The sequence below is a fragment of the Phlebotomus argentipes genome, unplaced genomic scaffold (genome assembly GCF_947086385.1).
Source record: "Phlebotomus argentipes unplaced genomic scaffold, Phlebotomus argentipes genome assembly contig_10, whole genome shotgun sequence".
Classification (NCBI taxonomy): Eukaryota; Metazoa; Arthropoda; class Insecta; order Diptera; family Psychodidae; genus Phlebotomus; species Phlebotomus argentipes.
Window position 1 is genome coordinate 398197 of NW_026776141.1, and position 27605 is coordinate 425801.

At 40.5% G+C, this 27605-nt stretch overlaps 4 protein-coding genes across 4 annotated transcripts; all 4 read right to left on the bottom strand.

The window, feature by feature from the left end:
- Window positions 1-858: 858 nt before the first annotated feature.
- LOC132265620 (glucose dehydrogenase [FAD, quinone]-like) lies at window positions 859-3329 on the bottom strand. Its single transcript, XM_059766394.1, has 3 exons — window positions 3110-3329; window positions 2722-2967; window positions 859-2387 (listed from the first exon to the last, which is right to left on the bottom strand). Exons 1-3 carry the CDS (start codon window positions 3327-3329, stop codon window positions 859-861), a joined length of 1995 nt encoding a protein of 664 aa, XP_059622377.1.
- Window positions 3330-8056: 4727 nt separating this feature from the next.
- Window positions 8057-10777, bottom strand: LOC132265710 (glucose dehydrogenase [FAD, quinone]-like). The gene has a single exon (XM_059766512.1). It carries the CDS (start codon window positions 10373-10375, stop codon window positions 8504-8506), a length of 1872 nt encoding a protein of 623 aa, XP_059622495.1. The 5' UTR covers window positions 10376-10777; the 3' UTR covers window positions 8057-8503.
- Window positions 10778-13534: 2757 nt separating this feature from the next.
- LOC132265811 (glucose dehydrogenase [FAD, quinone]-like) lies at window positions 13535-15433 on the bottom strand. The gene has a single exon (XM_059766626.1). The coding sequence runs from the start codon at window positions 15431-15433 to the stop codon at window positions 13535-13537; it is 1899 nt and encodes a 632-aa protein (XP_059622609.1).
- A 10152-nt stretch (window positions 15434-25585) lies between these two features.
- On the bottom strand, window positions 25586-27600 carry LOC132265910 (glucose dehydrogenase [FAD, quinone]-like). The gene is made up of 2 exons (XM_059766743.1): window positions 27454-27600; window positions 25586-27367 (listed from the first exon to the last, which is right to left on the bottom strand). The coding sequence occupies exons 1-2, from the start codon at window positions 27598-27600 to the stop codon at window positions 25649-25651; spliced, it is 1866 nt and encodes a 621-aa protein (XP_059622726.1). The 3' UTR covers window positions 25586-25648.
- Window positions 27601-27605: the final 5 nt, after the last annotated feature.

Genomic DNA, 27605 nt, shown 5'->3' on the forward strand with positions numbered 1-27605 from the left:
ATTTAAGATTTAGATAAGATTAGATTAGAATAGGAAGTTTTAAAGTGTTAATGAAATGGAGACACATAATAAAAATGTCAGATAAGGACGGAAATGTTCAATCAAACTACTTCAGTCCTTTGTTTTCTTCTTGCACACTTTTCGGAACTATTATTTTCTCCTTCAGTGGACGTGGAAAATAATGGCAAAAAACTGGTCAAAGATTAAATTCCACCTAATTTCGCACATCACAAACGATTCACATCACTTGATATCATTCCGTTTCATCAACCAGGTTCATTTAAGTGTTTTATACTTGATAATTGGGTTTTTTAGATGATTTTTTGATGGTATTGAGAAGGAATTATGCAGATTTTCCTTCTATTTTTTGAGAGCTTTTTAAGGAGGCGCGAAAATGTTGTAGAAAGAATGTCAGAAGATAAAGTAATAAAACACACATGCATTAATTGAACGATATTCGCTAATATTATTGGAAGTAATAAATAATAATTGAATAAATACATGAAGTTTACACGCACTCTTTCATTGTTTGCTTTGGACAAGGCATGCAAAGTCAGCCACAACAAAGCCGCGTTTTAAGTGAGAAAAGACTGATGAATTGGCTAATGAATATGTGTATTAATGTGATAAGTTTTCCAGACGAACTGACCAATATTGAGAAAGTCTTCTGCAGAAACTTGATATATTTTATTTCAATAAAATGTACTTTTCTCAAGAATGGTTCAGTATTCATTGAAGCAAATCATAGAGTTGAGAAGGGAGAAGTAAGAAGCAGTGAGGAAAACTATTAAGTAAATTATGTATTTAAGATTAAACTGTTTCATTTATTTTTATTACTTTATAAATTCGTTTAAAATTTCACGATAGAAATGTAATCTTTAACTTTTCCAATCTTCCCTGCGCCGCATCGGATTTTATCATATCGGCACACTTTTCGCCAATCATGAAGGACACAGCGTTTGTATGTCCTGTGATTGGATGAGGTAATATGCTGTTATCGGCTATGCGAAGTCTGTGAATGCCATGAACTTTCAATTCGGGATTCACAACTGAAGTCTGATCATTGGTGGGTCCCATTCGACAAGTGCTGACTTGATGATGAAGAGTGCACGATAAAGTTCTTATTGAGCATCTCCAGTAGTCGTCAGTGCCGAAGTGAAGATGAGCGCAATTTGGCAGTGGAATATCCCAAATTCGAGTTCCTATCGCTTGCATGGCTGGTGTTTGAGATATCCTGATGACTTCCTTTGTCCCCTCAAGTAAGATTTCCAAATCTTCTTCGTATTGGAAGAAATTTGGGTACAATTTGGGCCAACTCAGTGGATTAGTGTCTTGCAATCTCACTTGACCAGTGGATTTGGGTCTGAATTGCATAACAAAAGCCGACCAGTGATCTGTTGGTAAGGTTTCGAGTGGTCTCCATATTGTGTCATAGATTTCCTGTCTGATATTCATTCCTCGCAGAACACCTGTTCCTTCATCTGACGCCAGACTTCCGCCGATGGTGATGATTTCGGCGTCTGGCCAGTCTGGTGGATCCAGACTGTTGGGAGATTTGTAGAATGTGAGCGCCTCAACGCCTCCAATCATGGTGAAAGGACCTTTGCCGTGGAGATAATCGGTGATTTGCTTGAGAGTGATGCGATTCGTGGCCGGCGTGTTTCCTGTTGTGTTGACAGTGAATATGAGTCCGATGTGACTCATGTGATCGTACATTACTTTGCCCACAGGCAGATCTTCAATCACTGGAATGCCAAGTTCATTTAGGTGGTCTGCAGGGCCAATGCCCGAGAGCATTAGGAGTTGTGGTGTGTTGAAGGTTCCCGAGGAGACAATGACCTCTCTGCTGGCGTGAACTGTCCTGGTTTTCTTATTCCTAATGTACTCCACGCCATAGGCGGCCTTTGATTCGGGATCAATGAGGATTTTCGTCACTCTAGCATTGATCAGGATCTTCAGATTGGGTCGAAGTTTCTTGATAGGTCTCAGCAAGGCACTGGAAGCACTGTGACGAACTCCTCTATATGTTGTTGCCTGTACGAAGGATGTTCCAACTTGACTCTCGCCATTATAGTCGAGCTTTGCATATCCCGCCTGTTGAGCACCCTTGACAAAGGCTCTTGCTGCAGGAGTTCTGTATGGCACATATTCGACATTCAACTCGCCGTATCTATTGTGATAAGGTGAGCTTTCCAATCCCTTGAGCATGGATCGCTCGGTTTTCAAGAAGTACGGCAAGACTTCGTTATACGACCATCCGTAGTTTCCCTCTTGAGACCATCTATCATAGTCGCGACGATTTCCTCTGTTGTAGATCATGTAGTTGATGGAACTCGAACCACCCAGAACTCTTCCTCTCGGAAAGGCACACTTTTGATCATACATTCCTGGAAGGAAATAAAAATTTTACGATTTAGACATATTTTGTCATGATTTTTTTGTACCAAAAATTTGGCAAAATCGTTAAAATATGGAATTTTTATGTATGGCGCGAAATTATTGAGTTGTTTAGATTTATGTGATTTCGTAGTTGTTTGTCAATCGTATTTCACTTCAACGGGAAATAATAAAATATTATATGATGCTCTTAACCTTCAATCACAATTATGACTACGATTGTAGACAATAAGTCTTGAAAGTTCACTTGATTGCGAAGCAGTTTTCATAAAGAATTCTACATAGTATTGAACTTCTATGTGAGATCCGGAAAGAAAGTCTTACCCCAACAAACTCCGGGCTCGGGTTCTGTCAAATATCCCCAGTTGGAGGCTGTTGACTGCAGATAAGCGGCCAGGAGAGGAATATCGTGGAAAATGGTTTCCAGGCCGCCGGCTTCGAGGAGGAGCACTTTCCAATTTGGATTCTCTGACAGGCGATTCGCCAACACACAGCCAGCCGGTCCTGAGCCCACAATTATGAAATCATACTCTTTCACTGTGTTTGCCGAGGAGGGCGGTGAGGGAAAGCCTGAGGAAATTACACTGGTTAGTCGAATTGTTCATAAAATAAGTAAAATAACAATCTGAATGGACGCTGTCGTAAAGTGAATTGATTAAAGGTGATATAATAACGGAAAACGGGTAACTTTCGGCTTAATGCAGTGTCTTACCAAATAGTGTATTTGGGTAGGCACTGAGTCCGCCCATGTGCTGCGAGATGTTCTGCATGAGATTAGTGTAGTGGTCGATGGAGTTGTCGAGGGTGAATCCATAGGTGGGTGGCATGTATGGGTTGAAGAAGTAAATGGACATGCCGCACTTCACGAAGAGCACTTGCAGACACAACAATTGCATCCACAGCCATCGGATATCACGAAATATTTGCCACATATTCGCGAGAATGTCAGTAAATGCACCAAAGATTAAATGCAATATGAGTTGTTCACTTATCACGCACACTCTTCATGTACTTTTGACTGCTTCTGGTGTGGTGGGTGGTGCAAGAGTGACAAAATATTCAATCTGGGCCACCGAAAAACCGTGCGGACGGTTGGAGATCAGTCGTGGTGGAGGCAAAGAGCTTCTGGGGAGTGATCGCGAGCAGCGTGTTAAGTGGAGTGGATGAAGAACTTGAGTCTGAATTCGTTTGTGTCTCAAGAAGAAGTGACCAGAGTCCCGTTGGGTGTTCTGTGGAAGAGCTCGCGATTCCTTTGGTGGCAACATAATTGCAGAGAGACGCAGACTGGTGGGAATAAGCAAGGCAATAAACTTGGCTTCCTCCAGCCAAATACACTCAAGAATGACTCTGTTATTCTTCTCCTCAAAAAAAAAAAAAAACGCTTTAACATGATAATAAAAGAGCGAGACAGACATGAAGAGTTTTTGGGTGGTGGAAATTTCAGGTGGTTCAGGAGGAAAATTGAGAGACACTTTTAGTGTTGAGTATCGTTTTTTCTGCAACAGTACAAATGTAAATCCAGTTCATCTACGAAATTACCGGCTCATTATCAAGACAATTATAGATAAGATTTATTATTTTACTCTTAATCTTATATATTGTCATATTAATACGTCTCCTTCCTAGATAATTATTGCAGTGAAGCATTTTATTATGTTTTTGCACAACATAACGCATTACTATGAAAGTTGATAAAAAATTCGTGTAACTAATTGAAAATTGGTGGAATCAAAGAGAGAAGCGCCGTTATTCTTGTGCGAAATTCCATCGGCAACACGGTTATTTTCTGTGTTTCAATAAGAACGTGAGGGCAAAAAGTGTTCTAAAATCGATTATGCCGTCAGATAAAGTAGATCGCGTTCTTCTTTAGAGTGTTTTGAGTAGATAGAAAGAGTGTGAAAATAGATCTTCACATGAAAATGATTAGAGTTTGCGAATTTAAAGGTTTTTTTTTTAATATAACAATTCTTCAAGCTCTATCCATAATAATGGAAAGATTTAGTCTTATTATCTTAATTTCAACAGTTGGCCGTAAAAAAAAGAGGAGAAGAACGTGTTTGACTTGCCCACAGGCACACGTTTTTAATAGTTACGACATGTCTTATGGCGACTCACACACCTTAAAAAGAAAGGTTTAACATGAAATTAAGCTTGCGCGAACATATCTCGCACGGATCTGTTGGAAGAAAGTCATCAAATATCGCGGTGCCAAAAGTTTTTCGTGTAATCTCTTCTCGATGGGAATTATATATAGCGTGTCTATGTGAGGTCAAATCGACAGGTGGATTTATATGTGGTACATAAAGTTGTAGTGCGGCAATAGAGTGATGGAATTTATTGCATTAGATACTGAGAAAATGGCTGAGGGGCAATAAATTGAGCTTTAATCCTATTTATTTTCAAAACAAAATAAATCATTTCGGATCTATTTGATGGTCAACTTTGCCGTTTTAGCGATTTCGCATAGTGAAAAGTAACAACTTATCAGAATTTTATGAACTTTTCCTCTCACCTTTTGCACCTTATTTGGGAGTTTGAGTGTCATAAATTAATGCTCTACTGATTGATTGGCAATTTGCATAAATGGTGGAACTGAAAAAGTGTCTGTCAGAGGAGGTTCTTTAATAAATCATTTGGATGAGGCAAAAACCATTAATTTATCCAGCAGAATTAAACCATCAATAAAATGAGTGATAAGGCTTCGGCAATACATAAAGTCTCCTTTGGCATGATAATTGGAGTGATTGTGAAGTAATTGTTGGCACAATTGGGACTTGAATGTTATGTCAATGAATGGTTTGGAATTGTTCCAACTATGAAATATAGTAATTGATTAATTTCCTCGTGATTTACAGACAATCACACAGCCAATAAGCTGAGCTATAATTCATTATCCCAATGCTTAATTAGAATATCTGGATGATTTCATAAGCTTCACAAAGTGTGGAGGAAATTTATTCACTTTCTCGCAATGTCACTGGCTTAATTGCAAATATGTAACAGAAATTTTTGCGAAATTCACGAAAACCAACCTATTTTTCCTCTCACTCTCTTTTAATTACGGAAAATTGCTGTACAAAAGCTGTTAACATAAAGTTTAACATATTCGCCAGTAAATTTTTCCCCTTATGTAATTTTACAATCGTATGCATTTGATTTCCTGATGCTTTTTCATGATTTCTTTCTTGCACCAGCACATAAATAAAAACAGCACGTATAAATAGTGATTGCAAAGCTTGATAGTGGTGGAGATTGCTGCAATAATATATAGCGCGTCTCAGTAAATACCTTTCGCACTACTTCACCAGTACATATGGAGTTATAACCTTGCGCCAAACTGCTCTCTTACTATATACGCACGTCATAGAATTGGTGTATATTTGTAGGGCAGTCGGCTAACATTGGTGGGATTTTTTTCTTCCAGGAAAAATCAATATGTGAAATTTTCAAATGAATAAATTTTGTGATGTTGACAAAAACAAATTGTGATGAAAGTCAGGCAAATTTTCGTCTGGAAATTCAAGTTTTCGCTTCCTTTTGTGCCACGTGAACTTGACCTGTGAGCCATGCGAGAAGATCATTGCACGATAAATCTCAAGAGAGAGACAGAAAAATATTTCTGAGAAAGAACAATGTTTGCAAAGGACAAAGACATCGTGTATTCTGTAGTTCATTGGACTCTCAACGGTTGGAATTATCTGAAAAACTCATGATTAACTTCCAAACTTTATTATTTTAGACATTTTCAGCAATGTCACGTGCGGTATGTTGCCAAGAAAATTCATATTTCTTGTCTGTCTCTTTGCGCGATGGTAGAGCAACAGCTCTATGGTCATTTTGGTGTGTGAGAAAATTGACCTAGAGAATTTTTATGTGAAATACAACATCAAATTCAGACGTCAAATTCAATATTCAACAAATCAGAGCCAGAGAAGCTGAAGGCCTGATTTTCGATAGTGAAGAAATCCATACATTAATCTCTTTGATAATGAATGATAATTCAATGGAGTGGGATTGAGAGCTATAAAGTGATTTCTTCTGAATTTATACATTTTATGAAAATCAGCTTTTGGAGCGTCTTTCATGCATTATGTCATTCTCAAATATATTATCATGATTTGTTAGCTGAAAAGGGCGATGTTTTGTGTGGAATGAAAATTACAGTATAAGAATTTAATTAAAAATTTTTACGACAAATCTGTTAAAAGTACTTGAGTTGATACTGCGTGTAAACTGGTGGCAATTAAGCATTTCAAATTCTCACTCCACTTGAAGGTTGACATTAAATAGCAATAATCTGGTAATTTTTATTGCAATTCAATTTTTAAAGGCCTGAAATTATAAACCACTCACTTATAATGATTATTTGAAAGCCAATTGGAAATCGCAACTCGCATGAATTTCTTGTGAATACGAATTAAGTGAGTGCACAAAACAGTATATGAAAGACAAGTTCAAGTTTACACCATAAATAATGCTCAGAGTGAAATACAATAAGTGTCTTTCGGGAAAGCCGCGCACTAAAAATATGAATCACGGCTTCTTGCAACATGTCTCTGCATAAATTTATGCAGAATTCTGCACACTGGGGCCATTGTCAGTATTGCCAAAACAGATGCAACGCTGTGTGGGTGAACGGAAGTGTCTTGTTGTGTTTTCTGTGCAGAAAATAATTAATGATGGTTTCTGTAATTCATTGAGTGTACGCGATATTGACGGGATAATTGCCTTCTCTTTTTCTCTCTCTGCACATTCGAGTCAGTAAAGTCAATTTCATACCTTGATTTGTTGGCTTTTTAGTGATTTTTTTGAGTGTAAAATTTCCCGCTGAATATGCATGTTTGGGCTTACTTATGGCAATGATATGATTATTATTGCCATAAGATGTTTATCGCAACACATGGCGTTGTCTTTGAATTGTTTAAATTTTTTGCCAACTCTAGAGGTGAAAAGTACACACAAAATATCTCTATTTATACCCAAAGAGTGTCTGGAAAAGTACCTTCAAGTGTTGTGAATGAAAATTATATTTGAAGTTGTTGTTTCTTTTTTTGTTGAGCGGGAATTTCTGTCTACTCGTGTTTCGTCGCGTGATTTAACACGGTAATGCTTTTGTGTTGAATTAGAAATGCCAAGAATTATTATGTATGGTGAATTTGGAAAAGAAAAAACCGCGCGAAGATGAAGAATATTCGAAGGAAGACCTATTTTCGGTATGAATAATTGCGATTCAACTTGTTGAAGTATCGAATCAATCTAGCCAGACAGAATTGGGTCAAAGCACTAGACAAGAAGTTCTGGCAAAGAATTGTTTTGGGCGAAAAAAAGCCCACAGAATAACTGTGAATAAGAAGCAAAAGATTTGGCAAGAGATATGAAATGAAATTGGATCTTGAGAGAGAACATTAAACCCGTTGTGCAAAAAGCTCTCTGAGATCTAGTATTTTAAGTCCGAACGATAAAGCGATGATTGACGAGTGTAATTCTCTTAATTGCTCTCTAGATGTTCTTGATAAGTGCGCTTACTTAATGAATATTCTGCTGATGCCATTGGATTTTTGTAATAAAATAGTTGATTTAGATTCAAGTTTAGATTTAATTGAGTTGTACTATCTAATTATGATACAATGATCCTTTATTTGTTCCTTCCATAAATCTCATCTGTTGATTACAATTATTCACCGGAAAATTCTACACGTAATTTTCACATTTAAGCGTTTATCTTTTAAATTAATTTAAAACAATACAAAAGTTACTAATGAACTATTAGGTGTGAACAAATTGGGCAATTACACGTGGACTTTTTTTCTTCTTCGTTCACACCGTATCAATCACATTTCTGAGTCTGAGTAAAAATTATGACTTAAAACACTAGCCTTAAGATAATAATTCACATATTTTCCGTCTTCTTCTTATATAGAATGTACAATAGCTAATAAGTTAGTGGAGTAAATCTATACATGAGGTGTGCGTTTTTTTCTCCTGACTTCTTCATCTTACATTTTTACACTTTTTGTGTAGCATTTTTCCTTGACTTTTCCCTCCTCGTGCGGCGAGCGAACACGGTCACACGGGAGAGGTGGTTTTTTTTACTGGTGCGCGTTCTTCACTGTGCATAATTCCAGTCTTCCTTAATAAAGTCAGCCGCACGCTCGGCTATCATGAGTGTCGGTCCGTTGGTGTGTCCTGCCGGAATTTCCGGTATGATGCTGGCGTCGATGACTCGGAGATTGCTGATGCCGTACACGCGCAGACGGGGATCCACGACGGCAGTGGGGTCTGAAGGGGGGCCCATTTTGCATGTGCCCGAGTAGTGGTAGATGGTGAGTGTCAAGTGGCGGATGACACAGTCCCAGTAGTTGTCCGAATCGACGCCATGGTGGGCGCATGTGGGCACAGGGTGGTCGTAGTCGATCAATTTGGCGTCTATTTGTGCCAGCGATGGCATCTTTGCCAGCTCCTGCACTTTCCTCACCCCTCGAAGCACTGTCCGCACGTCTCTGGGGTCGGAGAAGTAGTTGGCATGGATTCGGGGGTGGGAGAATGGGTTAGTGTCGCGCAGTGTTATCCTGCCGCGGCTCTTTGGGCGCAGAATCATGGGCCAAATCTGGAAGCCGTTCTGCATGCGACGCTCCATGTCATGGTAAATTGTGGCATAGATTGATGTGCGGATGTTGAAGTTGTCTCTGTAGATTGAATCGCCGTACAATGTGCCGCCAATTTGGAACAGTTCAATGTCCGGCCATCCATCAGGATCTGTTGGATTGTCAAAGTCATAAAATGCCACGGCTTCGCAGGCGCCAATTGACGAGATGGGACCTTTTCGTGTACTCTCGTACTTCAGCAAATTGGGCACTGTGGCAATATTTTCAATAAACATCGAACTAATGTTGACTGTGAGGGCGATGGGAACTGCTGTGTGATCCATAAGATTGTAACCCACTGCCAAGTCCATCAAAGGTGTGATTCCGTGCTCACGAAGGTGATCTCCGGGTCCAATGCCCGAGAGCATCATCAATTGCGGGGTGTTAATTGTGCCAGCCGACAGGATGACTTCTTTTCGCGCGAACACTTGATACAGCTTCTTGTCGCTGACAAATTGAACACCATAAGCTCTCTTTGTTGCCGGATCTATGAGGATTTTCGTGACAAAGCTTTCCTTCTTGATGTGCAGGTTGCTTCTGGTGCCTCGAATGGGGTAAATATAGGCCACATTTGCACTCTTCCGCAGGCCATTCTCGGTGGTTGTTTGGAAATATGAGTAACCCACTTGAGTCGGACCATTGTAGTCCACATAGGATGCTCCGTTTTCCAAGCCCGCCTTGATGAAGGCTTTGGCAATTTTGGTGTGCCAATTTGGGTAGGAGATCGACATGGGACCGTCTGTGCCCAAATATCCTGGCACGGCGTCCCTGATGAAGCTCTTCTCCAGCTTCTGGAAGTACGGATGAACGTCATTCCAACTCCAGCCGGGATTCCCCATTGCCGCCCACCGGTCGTAATCACGGCGATTACCGCGAGTGTAGATCATGTAATTGAGCACACTGGAGCCTCCCATGACTTTTCCACGTGGCCACTTGCACTGATTGTTGTTCATGGCCAGGCACGAGCCATTGGAACTCTCAGTCTTGTAGTGCCAATCGGCATTTGTCTGCTGCAGATAGTGCACAAACATGGGCACATCCATCAGGAGATTCTCCCGCGGACCGGCCTCGAGGAGCAACACTTTCCACTCCTTGTTCTCGGTGAGGCGATTCGCGAGCACACATCCCGCCGAACCGGCACCCACGATAATGAAATCATACTCCTGATTGATAAAGTAGTTGTTCTGCTCGAATGTGAGTCGCTGGCCGCCTTCCTCGAGGAAGTTCTTGAGGGAGAAGACGGAATCAATGATGACTTGGCCATGTTGACATTCGCAGTGTTGCACAAAGAGCACGTGAATAAGAATGAATGATATTCCCGTGAATTTCCACATTTTAATATTACTTCCACTTCACTTGTTCTTCTCTCAGAGCGGTTAACATTTACACATTGCACTTCTCTTTCCTTCGTGTGTTCCTTTCTTTTTTTTCTCGGAGTCCCGGAAGCGATGCACTGTGTGTTGAGATTTCACAAGAATGAAGAATTCTGCAGCAGAAGCTGAGAAATCATCTCCGATGCTTGCTCACAAAGATCACGACTAAATGCCACACATTTTTATTCACATTCTCAAATCAAATGATTTGACGTAGTATGGAAAAATAAAAAATTTCAATGATATATTTTTGCATAAACTTCCATTCACTGGACAGGGAGTTTGTAATAATAAATTTTACTTCTTCAACGTGCGCGTCTATCGCCAAAAGGAATGTAACAAGCGAAAAAGCGATCCAGTCAGTCTGTGAGTCGATGTAGATCTGAGAATGAGGCAGAGTTTCCCCCGTCTATATTTATAAGATTCTCACGGGCACATGGTGTTGAGAATATGGTGTAAAAAAAAGGTGATGCATATTAAATTCGCCACATAAAGCCCACCATAAGCTTCAACTCTTGTACGGTGCTTTTCGGTGTGACACTGACCAACGCACACCAGTTTATCTCTCGCTTCAAGTCCTTGGAGGTCAACAAAATGTGCAGGAAACGAGTTTTTCGAATTTTTTAATATTTTTTATGTCCTCCCCCCAAAAGCTGATCCGAATTTTTTACGTGTATTTTTCTATTTCACAACCGTGGACGGTTGTTTTTCTTTCGGCATGACTGCGATGTATCATAATGGACACATTTTCTCACCTCGAGCAGCAACTTTATCTTCTGTAATATATTGCATTTTGGTGGCTATACGCATTTTGTCGATGTTGGGGACTTTCTTCCGGTGTTTTTGGCGGAAAGAGCGAATGCTACAGTGCAATGCATATGTATCTGTGCTGAGGTTGAGCACACTTGGCGGGGAGAGAGATTGATTGTGGCTGAGATTGGGAATGAGAGGAAGAAAAAATGCACACTGGATAAATGGTTTTTTTTCTCTCATTTATTTATGTATTCATTGAAAAACACAACAATATTTTGTTTACAGCAAATTTGAACAATATATGTGTATTGCATAAAAACCCATAAAACGGTTTATGTGGTGTGTTATCTTGAGAATTTATCACGTTATACACTGAGATACTGCATTATAATGCATCATCTTTAAGGGCTTTACATTTTCCCCGCAGTTTATATTGGAAATATTAATGCATTGTAAATTCGATTTACATTTTGAAATTGCAAAGTGCTTTAGAAATTGATACATTGCCCTATATTTGCATCTTCTATCACTGTCATAAATTAGCTTACAAATTATTTGGTGCAAGATTATTAAGTGAATTTTAATTGGTTATAGGTTTAACAGCTTGCCTTAACGGCTGATATAATTCATTTCGCATTCTGCCATTACGGTTAATAATGCGTGTTTTCAATTGTTGAGTCTCAGGGACAATGGACCTTTCTAAACCTCCGACGAAGATAGTAATCGATGTAAAATAATTTAATTATGCATGTATATTCTCTAAGTGGCTATGCATTAAAAAAAAACAAACAAAAAGATATTTAAATGAATGCAATGAACTCGAGCATTTGGCCTTTAGGCTCACACATTGCGGTTGTTCTTCACTGTCTTTTATCATTAAGTTTATCACTGGTTTATATGCCAAATTCCACCGCTAATGATGGCGCTTTAGATTTTGGGTGAGGCAGCATAAAAATAGTCTTCTTCCTCAAGTTATCGCCTTAACTTTAAAGGACGATTCAATTTCGCAAGTGATTAAGCGTGGCATAAATCACTTAATTGACGCAATAACCGTGGAGTCTTGCGCTCTCAACATCTTCATGTCTGTTCGGTCAATTTCCGATGAATTATCGTGATATGAGGTTGAAGTGAGCAAAAAAGCATATGTACCGTATATGCATATGGTTTTATTGGGGGGATTCTTTTTGAGGAAGTAATCTTGCGGATGGAGATTCTTTGGACAAGTTATGCGTCCATCGACCAAAATATTGAAGGTTGCACCTCATAGTAATTGAGGTGTTTGCTCGTTTAAGGGTCATCGAGGTACATATGTATACAAAACCAATCAGCGGCAGTGAGAAAAATGCGAGAGAGATGAAAAAATTCCGGCCAATTATAGTTCTTGCATTACGCAAGATAGCAAAGTGTTCTTTGAGATTTATGCACTGCTGTTAGAGCTTTACGAGCAGGATTTACATGTTTGTGGTTCATATGAGACACTGAATGAATTATCATGTGACTGAGTGACGTTTCTGGTGAAAATTATAACTGCAATTCATCAGGGAATTTCCCAGAACGATGTGATGCAATGCATTGACGTTTACAATAAAATGAGTGATATCGAAGGGAATCATTGTGAATCTAGCATTTTATTGAATTCACCTTTCCAATGATCTTCAGACGGTCAGTCTTGTTGAGTTGGTAACATATGTTATGTATACATTTCCTCTTTATTATTGATCTTCACCACGTTGACTGTTATTAATTTTCTCAGCCAGGAATAGATTTTTCCTTTAAAGTCATGCTAGTTAGCCTAATGTCTCATTATCTGTCTACGAATGAGATAATAATTGAGGATGTTCTAATAGCGCTGATTAGCTGCAATCAGAATCTCCAGTGCTTTCAATAATTACATTGTTCTACAGTCGATATACACCATAAAGACAAAAAATTTACATAAGAAATTGTAACGTAATAATAACGCTCTACACAATATTTACAGAATTATGTACAATCTTCTTCTCTATAGAATAATAAAGCACTAAATTTTGCATATCATTGTTTAGCACTTCTCATCTCTTGTGTCAATCTCTGCAATTTAATTGTATATAAATTTCTTTGATTCGAGAAATGGCACACACGCTTGAGTTTTTCACCATGCAAAGCACTTGAATTCAGTTACTTGTTTAATTCCTAAAAAAAAAGCATATAGAATTTTTAACGGTGATCTTTTATCACTCACAAATTCTTCATTAATTTTCGCCTGAGCACGTGTGAAAATCTTAAACGGGGAGAACTCACATTACGCGTAAATTATTTACAGTTTTGTGCCAAAAGGTGTGAACTTATTGACAAAATTTTGCTTTTTTGTCTTGCTTACAAAACCACTCAATAATGATCTGTGAGTGGATTTAACACAAACTCATCGCCCAACCAATCTTCCTTCACCAGATCGGCTCCCTTCTCGCCAATCATAATTACTGGGGCGTTTGTGTTGCCACTTGAGATTGTTGGCATAATACTGGCATCGATGACCCTCAGACCAGAGACACCGTAGACACGCAAGCGTGGATCCACGACAGCTTCTTTGTCCCATGCGGGACCCATTTTCGCTGTTCCCACAGGATGATAAATCGTCATTGAGATTGTTCTTATGTGACACTCAATGTATTCGTCTGACCAGAATTTCAAGTGTTTGCAATTGGGAAGTGGCTTTCGGTAGATTCTCGACCCGAATTGCTTGAAGACTTTGGCATCGGCGACTCTCTTTGCAATTTTAGCACCTTCCACCAGTGTCTTGATGTCGTGCGGATCCTTAAAGTAGTTGGGCTCCATGATGGGCGCCTGGAAGGGATTTCGCGAGTACAGACGCACCCATCCTCTCGATCTGGGTCGCAGCAGGAGAGGAATTATCGTCCAAGCGTCCTCCTTGGCAATGGGATGATACACTTCGCGGTAGAGACTCTCCTTGAGGCCCAGGATCTTCTTCACCTGATCGCCGCCGTCGGAGTTGATAGAGGCCGGCGCCATGTGAAACTGAATGTCGGGCCAGTTGGCGGACTTGTTGGCCAGTGGTGTGTTTACAAATGCCAGGCCTTCAACCCCTCCTAAGCTCGTCATTGGGCCTCTTTCATTCACCACATAATGCATCACCAAAGCGCCGGCATTCATGCGTGTCGGAATGAGTGTCACGGGTTTATCCACCAAAAATGTTAATCCCGCCATTCCCACGTGATCCTGAAGGTTGTCACCCACGGGAAGGTCGTGCAGGAGATCAATTCCCTTCTCTTCCAAGTGTTCTGCCGGTCCAATGCCCGAGAGCATGAGAATTTGTGGCGTGTTTATGGCTCCGGCTGACAGAATGACTTCTTTCTTGGCATTGATTTGATAGCGTTTGCCATTCTTCACAAACTCCACGCCATAAGTTCTCTTTGTGTTGGGATCAATTAGGATTTTTGTCACGTGAGAGTTCATGCTGAGATGAAAGTTCTTTCGCAATCTGATGGGTCTGAGGAAGGCTTTGGCTGTGCTGCATCTGCTGCCGCGTCTTATTGTTCCCTGTGCGATCATGAAACCCTTCTGATCTGCTCCATTGATGTCTCTGTTTGGGTAGCCAATTTCCGTTCCCGCCTCCACAAAGGCCGCCACCAGGGGTGAATGCCACGGTGATTCTTGCACTGTGAGATATCCGCCAGTGCGATGATAGCGACTGGTTTGGGCCAAATAGGGATTTCTGTTGTCTTCGGACTTCTTGAAGTAATGCAGCACATTTTCGTAATTCCACCCGGGATTTCCCAGTGATTCCCAGTAGTTGTAGTCATTCTTATTGCCTCGCACGTAGAGCATGTAGTTGAGGACGCTGGAGCCGCCGAGGACTTTCCCGCGTGGCCAATTGCAGCGGTTGTTCACCATGCCGAGGCATGATGTGTTGGAGGAGCGCGTTTTGTAGCGCCAATCGAGTTTGCTGAGCTGCAGATAGGCGGCAAGTGATGGTGTGTCTGAGATCTCATTCTCATCGGGACCCGCTTCCAAGAGGAGCACCTTCCAGTCTGGCACCTCGGTCAGTCTGTTGGCCACCACGGCGCCCGCCGACCCAGCGCCGATCACGATGAAGTCGTACTCGGGCAGGATGACGCGTCGATCGAAGGGTCGGGACTCGGGATCGACGCGATCGTAGCGATAGAAGGAGATTGCAGCCAGGAGGAAGGGAATCACCCAGAGACTAGTTGTTATCACACCGAATGTCGTATTGATCACAGATGAGGCTATCAAGATGTTGAGCACCATTTTTTCGTCTTCTTCTTCTTCTTCGGTCTGCGGCGATGTGCAATGCGCGTCTCTCAAGTGGGGAATTTCAACCTCAATGGCTTGGCGGCGAAGGAGGATGCTTGCTTTTGTCTGCCTCAGTCACTCCTTGACTGGACATTGTCGATTTGGGGGATGAGATGATCACTCCGCCATAAGAGTTTCTGCGGAAGAGTGAAGAAAAAGAGGTGTTGTGAGGAATTTCATTGAAATGAATATTTGCATTGTGTGTTTGGGCATGAGTTGAAATTGTGGGAAATCACTCTCAGACGCATCTTCTGCGTGGTGAAAACAATGAAGGAATTCCCTCTCTTGGCTGATAATTGGTGATTCCCTATGAGGTGTGAAAGATCATCAGTTGTTATTGCTATTGACTGCCAAGTCTGGTCGAGAATGGGTGTGAAAAATTGATGTTCATCAGACCTTGCTACTTTTCCTTTCTTCTCTGCATAATAATTTCTGCTATTTTTGACATTTTAATTGTCGTGCAAAATCAACTTCCCCCTTTGTGGTCATATGAGGAAGCGTCTGCCAATTGGATATTTTCCATATCAAAGTGATTATCATTTAATGCTATTCAGTGTTTTTTTTTACTTCTCAAATTTATATCAATAAACATATTGGATTTATAGTGTCTGTTCTTCCTTATAAAATTCACAAGAATTTGTCATTTAAAGTGGAAAGCAATAAAGGGTGAATCAGAGAAGAAGATAAATTGGTGTTTCCTGTATGAGATTAAAGTCAAATATCCTCTAAAATAATGATTCTCTGTTTTGGTTAACCAGAAAATCACAGACATTTGCATAAATCTCCAAAATGTTCAGCAACTTTGGCAATCGTGAGGTCAAACTTTATATAAATTGTAAACCGTAGAATTAATTTTATAGTTAGATATAATAAATTTCCGGCTGTCTGTTTTGTTAACTGCTTTTTGTTATGATTTACAACCATGATTTGTGCAGTGGAAGTTAGAATTATTTGGCAATAACTTAATGCCACGTTGAAATGTGACAATGCACATTGACCGAGAGGAAGGTTTCTTCATTTATTTTGCTATAGACAGAATTGTTGTTTATTTTCTCGTGACTCGTGTCTTCATTTGGCAGTCAATTGGCAATTTGCGAGGAGTGTTGTTGCCCTCAAGTTCAAGATCCCTGAATGAGATGCAAAATATTACTTAGCGATTGAACAAATCCATATTATCATGCATATATCATTTCACTCTGAACTCACAGCATTTCAAATTGAAGAAATTAAATGATTAATTGGGAAATTTTGCACGCCAAGACCAGAGAATTATGATTTTTGACCAAATTGAGGCATTTAATGTTTCTTTGGTCTCTTGTCATGTCCATTATCAAGGTAATTGTTACACAAGACTCTCTTGACTTTATTTCTTTCTGCGCGCCTCGACTTGGAAAAGACTAAAACGCAACATTTTCTTGCACAACACAGACACTCTGACGAGATACACTGCGATCAATATAGTGTTTGAGCTTCTTACAACCTACAACACGTGTTTGGTGAATAGTTTATCGATTGAAGGCGGTGGTTTTGTGGCGCGAGGGAAAATGTAATTTCACTTTTTTCCTCTTCAACATGCGGAGAGGAAAACATTCAATTTGGCTCTGCATGATGGTTGATGATGATACTTGAGTGTGGAAGGAAATGCTTCATTGCATATTTGGTTTTTCTTTTCACTCCATTGCCAAGCATTTGCATCTTGTGCTGTGTGAGGAAAACAGTGAACACGCGGAGAGTGATTTTGAAGAGTTTAGTGGGAGGCACGAGGCACGTTAATTTATTCAATTAATGGACCAATGCGATTGTATAGGGAAATAATTGCATTACTTGCAACTTTTACGCTGAGCTTCTTGTCTGATTTTCCGATTTTTTTCAAGAGTTCTGATGAACAGTAAAGATAGAGTAAAAAATACCGCATAAAACATGAAATTGTCTCTTCATGGCTTAAGATTTTGTTTCGATCGTTTGGACAGAAATTGAACTTTAAACATCAAAATGTGTAATGTGCAAATTTTCTACGCTTCTTGCTTTTCCCGTGCTAGTTTCGCTCTTTTCCAAAGAATTGCTGCACTTTCCTCTATAGAGCGGCGAGCGACTCTCTTGCAAAATCATCATCAAACTCTACAACACCCATAAAAGTTTGTGCACACATGACGATATATATTGAGCAGTTGTGACATTATCAGTTCCGCCTGTTTAACTTGGACTTCCTCTCTCTTTTCACTCTCAAAGTTTTGTCGGGAAGCGTCCGCTGTTCAGCGAAATATTGCGCTGAAGGAGTTGCAATAACTGACATTTTGAGATGAAAATGCAATCATTTTGTTCATTGTGCAGAAATTGAAAACCATGTAATTACATTTTCACGGTTTCTTCTGCACCATATCGATCCGAGACGATCTCCTTCTTTCTGTCCATGGCGGAAGAGTTTCTCATCGGGAAAGGAGGTGTCAAAGACTTGTTGCTGCTGAAGCACAATTCTCGCGAAGAGAGAGAGAGAGAGTATAAATTTTTTGGATTTAATGAGAAAATAATAAATGCTTTTTTCGGGCTGAGATAGACACAAATGAGAATCATGTGTGTTGATCTGTCATTGTTTCGTACTAACTCACGATGCGGAAGAGAAGTGACGTAGAAAATTACACGTATAAATCGGTGAAATGTGGTTGTGGGCTTTGGGAAAAATTATTAGAGGAGATTTCCAACTATGATTGCTAATAGATTGATAATAATTTTCGATACGATCTTTCGCTTATGAAGCAATTCTGCGATTTTATTTGCCATTCCACGCAGAAAATTGCACCTAAAGTATATATTTCTTGCAGATCTGGAGGTTATAGTTTTGGAATATTGCTATGCAATCAGGCGTAACTAATGGATATTTTTGCCCATTTTCGTGGATTGTGATCCCACGCAAAAGTATATATTATTTTCTTATCCGTGAGATCAAATGATCAGGGAATATCGTGATCTTTATTCCTTCAAAAAAAAAACTTCCACGAGAGTTTTTATTTTATCATTCAAAAGCCACCTGAACTTAATTAAGAATTCACAATTGTTGAGCTTCACTTTAATCGTGATCATTTATCGTGCATCACAAAAGAACTTTTACTTTTTTTGTGGTCGCATGAGATCATGAACAAAAAAAATCATTAACATGAGATGATTCCCTAATATTTGTGATGATCTTGAAGTTTAAGCAAAAGGCCTTTTGAAGACTTCTAAATATTTCATTGAAAATGCCAATCAATGATTTTACATTGAAATTTGCTATGAATTTATGCGAGGCATTCTTGTTAAAATTAGATGTGATGTTTTGAGGTTTTCCCTTCGTTGGTCTGTTATCTATATAAGTATGTATATTCTCTAAAATGGAAAGTGGAATTTTAGCAATGCTCTGTATCAGCGCAAAGAGATCGTGGTCTTATTGTATTTTGAGGTCTCTTTTCACAAACTTCCCGGTGGGAGTTTCTCTCTTGGAGTCACACAATTTTGAATGATTAATTGCTTGTAAAAATATATCACTGTAGCAAATTGTGAAAAGAGCAGTAGCTCTATTATGGTCCACATAGATCAACATGTTGTAGACTTTCTCGCTCTGTGACAGGGATAATTTGAATATGTGTTTTGGCATTTTTCGGAGTAGATATTCGAGGACTTCCGAACATAATTCGAACAGCAAAACTGCGGTAATAAATTCCGGTTTTTATGTGTTATTACGTAAACAGTTAAACTCCATAAAGATATGAAACACACTGGGCGATTAGGAGAAATGTGTTTAAACGCATGAAATGCGCGGGTAAAGGTGCAATACAATATGGTGCGGCGGACGCACTCGACATCTTCAGCAAAACGTCTTCGGCCATAAATTGTGTGTTGCGGAATGTAGACATAAAACCGGAAAAATCCTCTTATTTATCATCCATGATCTCATTGCACACTCTCATTTGGGGGGAAGAGAGATGATGTTGCATGATGGTCTCGTGGCACTGTTGCGGATGGAGCAACGCATCGAGCGCGAGGGCAAAAATATTCAGCAATTGAGAGACACTGAAAGTGGATCGAAAGAGATTCAGCATGAAGTTGATTCACGACTTGTACTACTTCCATTCTTGCCAACTCTATTCCGAGAGCGCATAATTTCCATTTCATCATCACCATCTTTCTCTCTCTCTGCATCATAATGCTCTCTGGCCACAGACATATTGGAGGCCTTCGTCACAGACGGCGATTGCGTCGGGTGGAGTTGATTTATGATAAGAGAATTTCCTCTATGCAAATGCATTTCTTTTCTTCTCTCTCCTTCGACTTTTCTTCCTTCTATTGCACCAAGTTGCGCGTCTCTTTTCATATGGATATATTAGATCTTGCGCGACTTGGGCAACAGAAAATCACTTTCCGCATAGTTTCAACTCTCTTCTCTAATTAGCACGCCTCTTATGTCTTAATTCAACAACAACAACAACAACAAAGAATTGATTGAGGAATAATGGTTCCATATTGTTTGAGATGTGAAGTGAAATCGTGTTCTCGCTGCATTGAAATTTTGTATAAAAATCTCTTACACAAGTATCAGACATCAATTAATATCTGACTATGTACTCTATACTCAGTGCTCACTTCAGCATAATTTTGCACTGTAGTTTTGATTTATTCATAACTCTTCAATGAATAATTAATCACTCGACTTCATTTCATTACTTATTCACTCTATCAACGTTTGGTTGATTTGGCGAATGGCAATTAAATGATTAGCTTAATTTATTTAAATCCAGAGGGATTATAGGTTGAAGGATGTGCAATTGAGAAGTGATATTTAGAGCCACTGCAATGTAGCAAAGTGTATATTTGAAAGTAATAGTCGCTTAGCGTGATTTCACTTGCATTTTCATGCTCATAATTGGATTATACAGAGTGTGATCAAATACACCTATTTTTTACGCATCTCTTCTCATCCACGGAAAATATCTTCAACGATTATTCAATTCGCCATGAAGTATCACTCGACCTCTTAGGTAATAATATGCGGCTTTTACATCGACATGCTGAAGAGGAAGAAATGAAATTTTGCAGACACTGTTTTTATTGCTCTCTTCCAGTCCGCCAGATAAAGAGACACATCTCGCGCGGCTCTGTCTTGATCAATAGTTGTATATTTATGGTAAAATATCGAAAGTGCTTTACTGCGGTTGTGCATATGAAAAAAATTTAACTCTTGACACAAATAATAATGTATTCTCACAGTGAAACACATTGGCTGTAAAGCAAGAGTGTCTTGCAAATTCTCTTTTTTCTGCTTCAACATTTCACAACACTTTTTTTTTGCCTCTGCATGGAGGTGTTAAAGAAAAGGAACAACATTGACTTATGAGAGAGAGATAGCTCACTTAATTTCGAGAATAATCCATTTTTCATGCAGTTGGTAGAGATCCTTGTAATTGTGATATCCAATTGTGTGATCTGCTGAGGAGAAGTTCGTTTTTCTGGTTCTTTGATTTCACTCACGGAAAAAGTGTGTTTCACTCTGTGCGACTCACGTGAAAATCTTTGCTCAATCTGCTAAAAACTGAGAGCGACTGTGGATGTCTTTTACCACAACTGAGCAGCCACCGCGCGATGTTCAGCGCAAATGTTTACGCAATGAGCCAATTGTTGAGTAAGCGCAAGACACTTGCGCGCCCGAAAAACCGTTGCGTTTTGTACTTTTGTATTTGAACTAGAGTTTTAACAAGAGAGTGCAAGTGAGTGAAAAAGCACCACCAAATAGTTCGATATCCGTGAATAAACTAAAACAGCTCCGTCGACAATTCGGAAATGGGGTTTTGCACGGTGGAATTTGCTGTCGAATGGGATGGATGAATTGGGAGTGAGTGCAAGAAAAGGCACTCTTGCATCGGCGGTGGGGGCGCATACCATTTCTCTGGCGCCGCGTGATATCTCGCTACACCTTTCCCCTCATTTCCACACACAGACAAACACACACATAACAAGCACACTTACCCAGTGAGAGATCCACTGCGGAATGTTGCTGGAAAATTGATGGTGAGATTCTTGTTTGCCGCGCAATCTTGCTGGCATGGAGGAGAAGAGATGATAAGAACCAAATGATGACGTCTTCGTGGCTGCTGAAATGTGTTTGACCTTTCGATTCAGCAATTGATCGCGATCACAGTGATTATGTGTATATTATAGGCTATATCAGATTTACAAATGTGCTTTCCGGATTAAACAATTTAATAATAATAATGCAATTTGATCTCCATGTCGGCAAACAATGCCCTGGAGATTATTTCCAAAGCTGATACACGATCAGTGGCGATCTTGAGCGATTGCTGGTGAACTGGAGAAATTTCCATATCCCTTCTTTAGAGTCTCTCGGTCTCTCAAGACGCCCCTCTTTTTCTCCCCGCTGAACCACTTAATAAACAAGACAATATCCATGCAAAGTGCGTGGCTTCTACTGGTTTTTGATGACAACGAAATATACTTTAGCGAAGACGAAAAGTCTTGCATCACTCACACACAGTGTTGTTTTTTTTTATGAGAGCCGCTAATAAACTTACAAATTTGTACTTTCTTTTATCGACAAAATCCCTACGTTAATGTCTTGGAATGTTTTTCTTTCGGTTATAATACATCATACTCGTTAAATCTCTCTTAATTGCTGAAATAAAATGCTTCATGAGTTAATGCGATCGCTCTGAGAATGCATTCTATCGTGCCAGATCACTTCAGAATTCAATTGATTTCTTAAGGTAAAAAAAAGTGTAGTGAGTAAAAGCAGATAATATATGTTGCTTCCCCAGAATAAAAGAAAAAAATTTGTGCCATAAATTTCCATTATTCAACGGTCAAATTGATTACAAAATCGAAGAAAGTTGTTGTTGAATTTCTTTTACTTGCACCTCCGCGTCAAGTCTGGGGGGAAGAAATGTGGCTGTCTTTTCCACTTCTGGCCACCTTGATGGCGTTGGCTTGGAAAAACATTGCAATGATGATGATGGATTTGTATTTGAACGGGGTCTCTTCCATATCAACACACAATCAGTGACCAGACGGAGATGAAATCGTGAGGTTTACGTCTTGATTTTCACATTATTACGCTAGATTGTAAAATAGTTGCGCAACAATTTGATATTATAGGCGTTGTGTATGTGTGCACAGGCGATGGCGGTAATTTTCTCCTTTTAGCTGGTGGATGCAAAAATTATTATAAAATTTATTTAACACCAAATAAACAGTGTGACGGTGAAAGAGACGCGGTGATCGTGTCACAATTTCACCCGGTCTACCAAGTTTTTTTTTCTCTCAGTTTCACTCACTCTTTCACTCGGAAATGGTGGCAGACGTGACTCTCGGCACACTTTTGTCGCCACTTCCGATGTAAATTTCTTTTTTTGGGTACAAATTGGAGGCTTTTTTTTTGGGTGGCACGGAAAGACTATTGAGATTGCGCAAGATCGCTTCGATCACTGATTTTTTTTTAGTGTGTTGTGATCATAAATGCGCGAATATTGCGCAATGTCAGCTCAACTGATGGATGATTTTGCTACAGATTGAGTTGTGGGTGATCCATTGACCAAAATACCATAATTTCTCCCATGACATGACATGCAACTCTCTGTCCATTGTTAATTCTCTGATCCAATTTGCTTTCTTTGACATATATTCCATTGTTGTGACCACTCTGAGAGTGTGTTATCTAAGATTATGCACACAATAGCGCGACTTGATGCAAAATGAAAATGAAATTCTTGCCATTTTTCATGTCAATGCAACTGTTGATGTTTTTGTCTATTGTCTCAACGTGTCACAGTTCTTCGTTGATCACCTTATAATAATATGGTCTTACTTTGTACATAATAGTTTAATGAGTTTTGACTCTAGCACGTATTTACGTGCAAAGTGTTGCTGGAAAAGAAGAAAAAAAATCATCCTCGCACTTCCCGTTCAAATGCGATCTCACGAGATCTTGTCAATGCGATCACGTAAGATCACGCGGAATGTGAGAGTTTGCATCAATCTTAAAACCTCCAACAAGTAGAGATCACGTTCACTATCATTTTTTCTCACTCTCAATTTGATTCGATAATCCAATATACTTATACAGGTATGAGGAATTCATTACCATGTTGCGTATAGAAAAGATCTCTTTTTCGAGTTCAAGATTGTTTGGTATGTTTCAGACCTCCCGCAATAAGGATTTTGCTGTGTTTCGTGCGCTCATGATCACGCCAAACCCGCAATGTACGCAGAGATTCAATTTAGCCAACTTGGAAATCCCGACCACGCGCCATTGAACAATATACTTATTTGGACAATTTGTAACGGAATTCCTCTGTGAATATACGCGAAGAATTCATTATTATGCTTTCAATGAGATGCAGCACTTTTTCTCTAATTTCTCTCCCTTTTTTTCTTTGCATTTTCCTAATGGAATTCCTTGCGAGTGGCGCTGAGTGACAGGAGAAAGAGTTTAGCGGGCTGTAAAAGTGATCGCGATCTTCTGTATAATTATTACCAACAGCCACAACAATGTTTGGGTAGAATTTTTTAAAGGCCACTGTTTGCGGCAAGTGAAAGTGTTAGGTAACACTGTGCGGTGCTCCGACGTGTGTACATTAAATACACGAGCATTTTCCTACACGATCGACGGTATTTGGTTTCTCTCCCACTTGCACTTTCGTTCGTATTTACTCTGTCATGCCGACGAGAGTGAGAATGAGAGTATGTGTTGTGTGTGTGTGTGTGTGTGTTTATGGTGAGAAAGAGCGCGAATTGCGGACAAAAGCATGCGAAGGAAATTCTAGGTCAATCGGTTTTCCGATGCAACAGTGCGCGAGTGGGTTTGCGTCTCGAATGGGGCTCTCGTGATGTAGATCGCGTGTTGGTGTCGGTTTATTAATTTTCAAAATGCTTCAATTGTTCCGATTTAGTGATGAGATTTTTCTCATTCACATTTGAGATAGATGAGAAGAGTGGCGAGAAAAATAGGTGGAATCTATAGACAGGAAAGATTAATTAATAAAAATACGGCATTATTGAGTTGCACGAATAACAGATTAATTGTTTTCGACTCAAATATCGCAGCATTTTCGTCTTTGTTGATGATGAATAGATGCAGAAGAAAGATCATTTATTAACTCACCTCTTTTCATTCATCAATTGTATCCGAAATATCACTTGAGAGTGGCTGTGTTTTCTTCGACGGTTTATTGATTTATTTTCCTCTCTCTTCATCTCTTTTGTGATGATTTTTCCTACGTGATCAGATACACGTATATTCAACATCGCAGTTGTTGAGACAACTTTCTTGCGTTACACGAATCGAGAGTGGAAAGCTTTCTTCTGCCTGGAAAATTCTTTCATTTCTGTAGAAAGTTTCGTCCATATTTCGTAACAGAACATTTCTAAGTGAAATGTAGGACAAAATGCGTCTATTACGGGCATTTCACGTTCATTTACTCACGCCTATAACTTTTAACCATTTTAACCCCATTTATGGCGTTTCATCATCAAGCTGGGACGTTTATCACCTCTTTCGCAATCGATGTTGAGTAAAATAATCCTATCATGGCTTTTTTCTCTGTCTTTTTCAGGTATGTTCTACTTTCATTGCCAATATTATGCACACAGACGAGAGATTATGCGTCTCAAGGTGGGCTGTCAATTGATGTTGGGCGAGAGCAGTGAAAAGACTGGGTTTTCAACTAGTAAGAATTCTTTTTTATTTCTTTTTTCATGTCTTAACAAATTTAGCAATACTCTCTAAAAACTTACAAAAAAACATTTAATTTCTGCATTCGTGTCTAACGTGATCTTACGCTTCTTTTTGTTCCATTTTCTTTTTGACTAGCTAACATTATTAAATTACGAAAGAATATCGTGTCACATTTTCCATGAATTGCGCGCGATATTTGTTGTGGATCTTCAACAGTTTTGATGTCTCTATAATCACCAATCAAGATCTCAAAAACATAATTTTTTTTCTTCTGCACACGTAACATTATTATTGCATTCTCTGCCACGAAGATCATTCTAACTTCTTTTGCAATCACTTTCGAAAAGAAGGGAAATTTCTACGCTGTGTAACTTTTCTCTCTTTCTCTTTTTTCTTCTTCTTCATTAAACGAGATATCACAAAATTGATATGGTTCATGACAGGGGAATGTTTTCTTAGGCGTCTCCCCGAAGTCTTCCCCAATCCTCCTTGACCATGTCGGCCGCCTTCTCGGCGATCATGATGGTGGGCGCGTTGGGATTCCCACTGATGATCGTCGGCATGATGCTGGCATCGACGACGCGCAATCCTTGGATGCCGTACACGCGCAAGCGGGCGTCCACGACGGCCTGTGGATCCCAGCTGGGGCCCATTTTGCACGTGGAGGTCGGATGGTAGATAGTGAAGGTGAATTGGCGCACACAACACTCCCAATAGGCGTCAGACTGGAACTCCAGGTGGCGACAGGCTGGCATTGGGATGTTGTGGAGGCGCGAGCCGAAGCGCTGGAAGGCTGGTGTGTCGGAGATGTTGACGGCAATCTTGATGCCTTCAATGAGGACATCCACGTCCTCGCGATGGGCGAAGTAGTTGGGAATAAGGACGGGTGGATCGAAGGGATCGGCACTGCGAAGTTTGACCCATCCTGTGCTTCTGGGGCGCAAAAGTAGGGGCAGAAGAGACCACGTTTCTGCATGAATTAATGGCTTGTAGACAGTGTTGAAGACGCCATCTCTCAGATTGAGAATCTTCCGGATGTTCTCACCGCGATCGGAGGCAACTGAGCTGGGACTGAAGTGATACTGAATGTCTGGCCAGAGGCCCGACGGATCGGCGTATTTGGTGTTGACGAAGGCCACAGCCTCGACGCCTGGGAAGGACATTGGGCCGCGTTCGTTGAGGATGTACTCGAGCAAGACTGGGGCAGTTTGGAAGCGATTGACAGTGACGGAAACAGGTTCGTTGATGACAAAAGTCAGTCCACCGAGTCCCACGTGATCCTGCAGATTGTGTCCCACTGGGAGATCCTGAACCACGGGAATATCGTGCTCGGCCAAGTGTTCAGCAGGACCTATTCCGCTGAGCATCAGCAATTGGGGTGTGTTGAGAGCTCCGGCGGAGAGGATGACTTCTCTCCTGGCCAGAACTTGATACATTTTGCCAGCACGGCGAAATTCCACGCCGAAAGCGCGTTTCTTGTCGTCCAATAGAACTCTTGTGGCTTGAGAGTGAAGAACCACGTGAAGATTGCGCCTCAGGCGAACGGGGCGGATGAAGGCTTTGGAAGTACTACATCTACTGGCACGTCTCATGGTGGCTTGGAGGAGCATGAATCCCGTTTGCTCCTCGCCATTGCAGTCTCGATAGTCATATCCCATCTCCATGCCGGCCTTGATGAATGCTACGGACAAGGGAGTTCGCCAGGGAGCCTCTTGGACTGTTAAGTAGCCGCCTTGCTTGTGATAAGGCGTTTTTGTGAGATAGGGATTGCGATTGTCCTCGGATTTGGTGAAATAGGGCAGGACATCGTCGAAACTCCAGCCAGGATTCCCCTGAGCCTGCCAATAGTCGTAGTCGCGACGATTTCCGCGCACGTAAACCATCGCATTGAGGACACTGGAGCCGCCCATGACTTTTCCACGAGGCCAATTGCAGCGATTGCCTATCATGGCTTGGCAATAGGCGCCATCGGGCGGTGGTTGAGTCTGATATTGCCAGTCAAACTCGGTTAATTGCAAATATCCCGCCATGGTGGGAGTGTCAGTGACTTCATTCTCATCTCCACCGGCCTCGATCAGGAGCACGGTCCAGTTGCTTATCTCAGAGAGTCGAGATGCCATCACGGCTCCGGCTGATCCTCCTCCAACCACAATAAAGTCATAGTGTCGACGAAGCTGCAAAGATAGAGAGGAAGAGAGAGAGAGAGAGAGAGTGAGATTAGGCAAATGTCTGCTTTTCGACTGGAAGAATTTCTTCTTACGTAGGAAGTATCAATGACTTTGGCTTCGGGATCATAGTTGTAGTAGCGATAGTAGTTCATGCCAACCATGAGGAGGGGGAGGAGACTGAGGAAAGCGACAGGAGCTGCTGTGATTCCTCCGAGAGTTGAGAAGACAGCAAAAGCCATTGCAG

Coding starts and splice junctions, on each gene's coding strand:
- LOC132265620 (XM_059766394.1), bottom strand. CDS start 3,329: ATGTGGCAAATATTTCGTGATATCCGATGGCTGTGGATGCAATTGTTG. Junction 2,968..3,109: donor CTACCCAAATACACTATTTG/GTAAGACACTGC, acceptor TAATTTCCTCAG/GCTTTCCCTCACCGCCCTCC. Junction 2,388..2,721: donor CGAGCCCGGAGTTTGTTGGG/GTAAGACTTTCT, acceptor ATTTCCTTCCAG/GAATGTATGATCAAAAGTGT.
- LOC132265710 (XM_059766512.1), bottom strand. CDS start 10,375: ATGTGGAAATTCACGGGAATATCATTCATTCTTATTCACGTGCTCTTT.
- LOC132265811 (XM_059766626.1), bottom strand. CDS start 15,433: ATGGTGCTCAACATCTTGATAGCCTCATCTGTGATCAATACGACATTC.
- LOC132265910 (XM_059766743.1), bottom strand. CDS start 27,600: ATGGCTTTTGCTGTCTTCTCAACTCTCGGAGGAATCACAGCAGCTCCT. Junction 27,368..27,453: donor AAGTCATTGATACTTCCTAC/GTAAGAAGAAAT, acceptor CTATCTTTGCAG/CTTCGTCGACACTATGACTT.